The sequence below is a fragment of the Centruroides sculpturatus genome, unplaced genomic scaffold, assembly GCF_000671375.1.
Source record: "Centruroides sculpturatus isolate CEXI.00-Female unplaced genomic scaffold, Cexi_2.0 scaffold240, whole genome shotgun sequence".
NCBI lineage: Eukaryota > Metazoa > Arthropoda > Arachnida > Scorpiones > Buthidae > Centruroides > Centruroides sculpturatus.
In genome coordinates, this window is record NW_019384461.1 from 516252 (window position 1) to 524440 (window position 8189).

The window sequence follows — 8189 nt, forward strand, 5'->3', positions numbered from 1 at the left end:
AATTCGAATTGGTTCGATTATAGAACGATTGTAAACGTTCCAGAAAATTGATCAAATTGAAAATAGTTTGTTTGACTGGACGTAAAAATTCTCTAATTAGTCTGGAAACAGGGGACCTAATTCTTGCATTCTGTGAAAACGGGTAAGATTGGCTATAATGTAATTATCTTAATCTTCACTATCGTTACTTTTTGCCCACAAATAAAAACCCAGTGAAGCGGGTCCTTGCAGCTAGATTCTAGATTACTTAGAAAAACAGTCTTTTATATATAAAAAACAAAACTATATTACATACAAATGTACGAACAAATAAAAACCCAGCGAAGCAGGTCCTTGCAGCTAGTTTAAAATAATGTTTGAATAGTTAACAATAATGATATAATTTTTACTTGGAATTTTAGAATATTGTGCTGTGACACTTCCAAAATTTGATATAGTGGCTGTGGATAAAATACTCTAAAATTATTTCTAACAATTGTTAAAGTGATTAGATACTGTGTATAAGAAACAGTTCTTTATATTGCAGTCAAAAACAAACTGTTGACAATCATCATTTTCAAACAACAATTGGTATGCAAATATGTCTGAAATAACTGTTTTGCATGCCTTTTCATAATATACGGTTATGGCTGTTAGTAGCCTATCTGAAATTGCAAGAAATTTGTTTTAAAATGTATTATTTATTATATTAGTTATATAATTACAGTGGAACCTTGGTATACGACCTTAATTTGTTCCTGATGTTTGGACTTATACCGAATAGGATGTATACCAAACCAACCTTTCCCATAAGAAGTAATGTAAAAATGATTAATCCGTTCTCATGTAAAAATATGGCTGGCTTTAAAAACTTCGCTTTCCTGGCTAGTTCCTGCTTGATTTTTCGTGAGATCAGTGTGTATCTTTTTAGCTTTCTTGCAAATAATTGCTTCCGATACGCTGTCTCCAGCACTGTTTTAAGTTATCCAAAGCAAAAGCAATTTCTCGACATGATCTAATGTCTTCGATCTCTGTTTAAAAATTGATTTAACCTCTTTCGCAACGTTAGCTGATTTAATAATGTCTTTATTTCTCGCGATTGTCCATATCGTCATTCTCGGAATACGGTAGGCAACAGTTAAAATCTCGAACACGCGTGCCATCTTTGTATTTCTCAACAATCTCTTTTATCAGTTCCATTGTAATTCTAGTCATTTTTTTAGCTTTCTGTTGCTTTTCACTTGCCTTTTTGCAATTCATGCTTAATAGAAGTAGTAAAATTTTATTTACGAATTAAAATCAGAAGAAATTTAACAAAGTTATAAACCGTTGCACCGCGAACGTCTAGTCTGGTCTAGTATACCGATAGTGCTACTTGTTCATTGATGGCGCGTATAATTGAATTATGTTGTATACCGAACAAAAGTCGTATACCGAGCAAAATTTGTTTTGTCCAAACAGGATATATTCCGAATTGGACGTATTCTAAAGCAGACGTATACTGAGGTACCACTGTATATGTTAATAAATGTCTATTTGTTGAATTTCAATACTTAAATTATAGAATCAACTAATTTCTGCTCAAAGAATTGATGGCCAACTTGTTAAAGAACCACGGAGTAGAAAGTCAGAAATATCTTATTGAATAATAATAATGTTAATTATGACATTGAATCTACATTGTGTGTTATAAGTTTGAAAGCTAGGACATCTAGGCATAAAATTCATATAAGTTAGGATCTTTGTCTGGATGTCCTAGTTCTAGTGATCACAAACAAAACATTTGAAGATGAGAGTGGTAATCAGATATAGTCTAGTTAATTAAGTATAAAAGTATGAGAAACATAATGAAAATGCAGAAAAATAGGTAAAAAAATGATGCAAAGAAAATAGTGATAAAAAGAAGCAGTGTGGAATGGATCATCAAATGGAAAAGACCCAAAGTAATCATCAAATAAGACAATCATTTGAACAAATTTTTTTACTAAATTTTATATCAAAAGTGATTTTTTTTCTAACAATGCTTGCAAAATTTTTTTTCTAAATAATGGGAATGATTTCATTTTATAAGATTACTTTGATTTATGTACTGTACATTTAACTAAATATATTTTTAGAACTTAAATTATATGAATCTTAATTTACTAATTGTTTTTATTTTTCAGTATTGAATCTATTCCCAACCAATTATTTGTCAGTTTAACAGATTTACTTTATTTAGATCTAAGCAATAATAGATTAGGTAAGTACAAAATCTTTACCAAATAATTATTTATATGTAGAAATGAAATAAAATGTAGGCAGTCTTTAGCTTTTGGACAGTTTGCTTTTTCAAACTTAATATGTAATTATACAAAATAAAATTTTATAGTGAATTTATACACAGTATAATGCAAACAGAATCCATGTGAATAATAATTATAAAGTATAATTTCTAATGGGAGGTCCATTTGCAACAAAATAACAAAATGACACAAAAAATTTATTTACAGAATTATAAAGTTAACAAAATCTGAACCTATATTGGATCTTTGCTTTCAGACTGGCTAATTTGGAAGATAAAACCATACAAGTCACTTGCTAATAGTTATAAGTCAACAGGATACATGTATTATAATCAATAGTAATTATATACTATTCTATATGGTTATGTGAGATTAGCTGGGAGTACTAAACGGGAGTACCACTTAATCAACTCAGAATCATGAGATTCGATCTCTAAATTTTGAAGAAGGTCTTTTATTTATAATGTTAAAAAGATCTTGATGGTAAGTTCTAGATCACGTCAGGATCCTTGACACCAGTTAATCAAATTTATTTCACGTGGATTAACATGCATTTACGAATCAATATGGAGAGGATGAGATCTTTTGATTCCGACATAATGAGACATTTCTTTAATATAAAAATATCGAATATTTAATGAAGAAAAGGAAAAATATACAAATTGGACCTTCAATAGCTGATTATGATATTGCGGAGAGAGAGATCACATTTCAAGTTAAACATACTACCTCATTATATATTATTCTGTATGTAGATTGATGTGAATGTTCGTTATTTCACTATTTCTTCTCTTGTTTCCGTTCTGGTCACTTATTACTTCTTGGTCGGCACTTCAATAAATATTTTCTTTAACTTGGGAACTTAGAAATAAACCTTGTATGTACTTTGGGAGTTGGTTATGGGCATTGGCCATGAGGAGTGGGTATGGAATACCTCCTTCTCCTATGGAATTTTGTGGTGTATTCCCAGAATAATACTAAAGAATCCCCTTTTTTTTGATGTTTTTCTCCAATAAGAAAATTGTATTCTTCCCACATGTTTAGGAAGAGTGGGGGTTTACGAGGGGTATATGGACTGTATGTGACTCAAAATTTAAGGGAAAACAAAAAGAATGTAGAACTTTCGTTGAGAAGGAAGTGAATTTTACCAGTTTCCTTAGTTTTTAGCTTAAAATTTTTCTATTAAAATTAGAAATATTATATCTAACATTTATGGATTTGTCATCAATTTCCAATTAATAAAGGGGGTGTTCAAAATCTCAGTTATATCTTCTAAATTAAGATTAGACAGTGATCTGGGTAGTGTAATTGTCATTGCATCTGCACAGTAAGCAAAAGTTGCAGATTTGAGTTCCAATCTGGATCAATTTTTTTCCAGAAAATTCTGAATGAATTTACTTCTGATCATTAAATTGGAGGTTCAACTATATCTTTTGTTCAAATTGTGTAATATCTTGTTTGCTATATTATAGTGACTATATGTTTAGCTTAGTTTATATGTAATTATTAGATATTATAAAGTTTTACTGCAAATATTTTATTGTTAAATATTTTTATGTGATGTGATANACTTTGCTCGCAGTGGTTTTGCAAGCAAACCCCATTTGTATTCAGTATTTCAACAACCATAGTAATTGTTATATAACACCTACTGCTGAGAATAATGAGAATTGCTGAGAATCAAACAAACTGTTTTCAATTTGATCAATTTTCCGGAACATTTATAATCGTTCTATAATTGAACCAATATGCAATAACAAATTTGAATTTAAAATGGTTCACACATTTGGTTAAAAATCAAAATATATGAAAATATTTATAACAATATCTGAAATGTTATCAATTTAATACACCTAAGTACTCAATGAAGATTAAATGTAAAAACAAAAAATCGCATCTAAAATAGTACAGTAAAAGCCGTTTTTTCGGTTAAGCCTTAATGCACTCCCTCTCCCCTGCAGGGGAATTTCGAAAAATCCCTTCTTAGTGTGCATTTTCATGACGTACCCTAACCGTGTAACAAATTTTCCTTTTTAGGTTCAGCGGTTTGCTCTGGGCGATGATGAATCAGTGAGTCAGTCAGGACAAGTAATTTTATATATTTAGATTTATTACTTTTACTTAATATATCATTTTTCTGAGCAAAGCTAAGTATCTCAGTAAGTTAAAAATTGATTACAATTCCACACTAAAATATTATGTTAAATTTGTATTAAATATTACATTTAACTACAAAAAATTTTAATAATATCCAATAACATGGGTTTAAAAGTCAATTGCTCAGCTCTTATTTAATGTAAAGAATTACAATATATGCATATGATAAAAATTTCTGAGTACTCTTCTAAGAATTATTATGTAGAGAAGAGGAAATTACCAGAAAATTACTAAGTCAAGATATACATTCAAGTAGGAATGTTTAATACTACAAAGTGTAGATTGATGCTCAGAAAATTAGATGGAATAGAACTAAAGACATATGTCTTGCCTTTAGTTCTCTTCCATCCAATTTTCTAAGCATATGTGCTATTTGTAATTTCTGGAAAAAATAAAATTAAATGAAATGGTAGATGAATATGTCTGAAACACAAATGATTTTTCACATGTTTTGAAGATGCTCTTGGCAAGTTTATGCAAAGGAAAAATTGTTTGATGAATTCATAATTTTAAGTTTAGTAGATAACCCGCACATGACTTTTAAATTGATTTCTGAACAAAATAATCTACAGATTATCTCAGTGATTTTCAACAAGCATGCTATTGCTTGTTCATGTGTGTGCCACAAAAATTTTTGAAGGTTATTAAATAAATTATTTTTGAAAGAAGCCCAAAGAACAATAAGTGTACATGTCAAAATTAAAACCTCTAAATTGATTATACGAGTTTTTCATTGTTATAATAAATAAATGTATACATAATGTAGTCAAAAGTATATGTTCATAAGCAAAATTACATGTGCATAACACTGAGTTATTTCATTTAAAATTAAATTTTCTTTAAATCAAAAATGTATCTATAATTGTCTATATTTATTTCAAATTGTTTTAATTTGGAAATAGCAGGACATTGAGCAGGCTTATAAAGGAAATTATCATGCTACTTTTAAATGCAAATTAAGACTTAATGTTGTTTGCTCTTCTTATGTAAAGAAAATTAACTATTGTTTAAATAACTATTGGGTAACCTGTTGCTATTTTAAGGAACAACAATACTGTTTTATTTAATTTACAAAAAAATATAGACAAAAAGAATTAGGTTAAGTGGCAAGTAATATAGTGATAGAATGTTTACAAACAACTTTAAATCATGTGACTTTTTCCACAGAAATTTAATTATAGGTTCAGGTGTGCTATGAGATAAAGAAAGGTTGAAAAACATTGGATTATCTGCATGAAATTACATTACTATAAATAAATTTGAGTGATCTAGATATTTAGGAAAAACTTTAAAACTGTTGAACTTTTAATTAAAAGTTAGAAATTTTGTTCATTATTTTATACATTTTTTAAAAGTAAATTTTGAACATTAAGATTTACAGATAATTAGATGGAATTCAATAGTTTCAGGTTTTTAATACATTGATCAACAACAAAAATCTTGTATTTGTCTAACATTTAGGAGATTTAGCTTGTATTGTTATCCTTGTACTGTCTAATTTTTAAGTTTCAGAGAATAGCAAATTTTAATTATTACTGAAATTTGCTTATATTTTATTTTTTCCTCTTTCACAGCATTAATAAATTGTTTAAAATTTTAAAAACTCAATTTTTTCATCTTAATCACTGTTAATACTAAATTATAATAATTTAGATTCATTGCTTATAGAATCAAAAATATTTAATTTCAGAAAATTGGTAATCCATTAAATCAGGTTTATCATAAAAATGAATTTAAATTATTATTGATGAGAAATCATTACATGATGTATCATCAATATAATGATTTCTTTATTTTTATAGCAAATTAAAGTAGGCAAATTTAATTTACAGGAGACACTATCTTTAGTGAGGAATAATTTAGTAACTATTCATGGAGAAGTTTCAACTTTGCCATGTCTACGATATTTCAACTGTCGGCATAATAAACTTAAAAATTGTGGAATTCCGTCTGACATATTTGATTTGGAAGATTTAGCAGTTATTGTAAGTATTACATAGTTAATTTAGAAGTCTTACAGAATATAGTTTATTTATGATAAATTATTAAATTTGAAAAATCTGTTGTACATTATATAAGTGTTTGATTATTTTTAAAATTATTAAATCAATAGATATATTTCTTTATTAATATTTTTGTAGAAATATATATATTTTTTAGCATTAAAATTTGTAATTTAAAAAATAAATATCTTTAATAGTGTGTAATATCTTTAATAGTAGTCAAAATTATTTATCGAAAATATAATAGTAATAAAAACATGATTTTAATCTGACTATATGCTGATCAAACAATTCCCAATTTGCTGAGAATAATCATGACTATTGACAAGATTTTTCTATTATCCATTTCTGAAGTTTCTAGTATGTTAGTTTTATGTAAAAAAGTGTCCTAATTAATGCAATGAAGACTGTATGAAATTAGGTTGGAGTAATATGCTTTATATACTGAATGTTACAAAGATTTTCTATATAGGTATATTCTGGTTTCAGTTTTTTGTTTTGAAAAATTATATTAATATTGATAAAATTAATGTATAAGTACTTTGATTGTTTTTTATTTAAATACTGCAAGAATTATTGTTGCATTGTTTGAAGAAGCTATGTCCAGGCTTTTTCTTGAAAGATTAATGTATTGATTTGATCATTGAACATCAATAACACCTATACCAAATTTTAATATTGGATTTTGTCTAATTTAGTGAGACTTGCAATAATGAATTTTTTCATGAAATTAAATATGGTGTTTATTAGTATAAGCTTATAGCAACTAATAATATTTAGTATACTAATTATAGAAATATTTGTTGTTTTGTATAATTTTGAAAAATTAATATTATACCCATATAAATATATACACATAGGATTTCAGCCACAACCAGTTACGTGATGTTCCACATGATTTAGATCATTCTAGAGGCTTACTTGTTCTCAATTTAAGTTATAACAAGTAAGTATTTAATAATTTTGGTATAAATTTAACAAAATTTTATTATTAAAAATTTTTAAAGTGTTGATTATTAAAAAAAAACTTGAAGTTTTCTTTATTACTTTGTTATTCAAAATTTTATTATAATCAATATAAAATTTAGATTAATTTTTGGAAAAATTTAAAAGTTTTAGTATTTAGACAAAACAGTTTAGTTTTAATTTATAAAATCTAGAAAAAATATGATGGGGAGCACAGTTTGTTAACTACAACTCATTTAAAGAAATATCAATTGTCAGCTATATTAGTCCAGTATTGGTGATCTGTCTTGTATAGATGTTCAAAGAATTTAGACACATTTAACCATATGATTATTTTTGCCATATTGATCAGTCGAATATTATATTTCCGTGAAAAATAACTGAAGTTTTATATCATATTACTGTATATATCAGATGTATAAGGACCTTGAATAAGTTCTCGCTGTTTTCCAACAGATGGCGTTACCAGAACCACGTGTGTTTATTTTTAGATGGTGACACATCTGTAAGGAAGTACAATAAGCGACCTTGAAATTCAGTATACGTCATTTCACCAAAGTGTAAACAACTTATTTTTTCATTGTGTTAAACATGTCTAGTTTCGTGCTAAAAAAAGAGTATTTGCGGGGAATTTTATTGCACTATTTTATTCAAAAAAAATCTGCAGCTGAAGCACACAGAATTCTTGTTGAGACTTACGGCGACCATGCTCTGTCGGAAACAACATGCAGAGATTGGTTTAGACGCTTCAAAAATAATGATTTTGATGTTGAAGATAAAGAACGATCTGGTGCACCAA

General features: G+C 27.4%; 1 protein-coding gene across 1 annotated transcript in view; it reads left to right on the forward strand.

The window, feature by feature from the left end:
- LOC111620856 (protein flightless-1-like) overlaps nt 1–8189 on the forward strand; it is a 96007-nt gene that overhangs the window by 8952 nt on the left and 78866 nt on the right. Inside the window, exons 4-6 of the mRNA XM_023362856.1 lie at nt 2145–2221; nt 6237–6406; nt 7285–7370. Coding sequence (XP_023218624.1) covers nt 2145–2221; nt 6237–6406; nt 7285–7370 — 333 coding nt within the window. The remainder of the gene's footprint in view (nt 1–2144; nt 2222–6236; nt 6407–7284; nt 7371–8189) is intronic.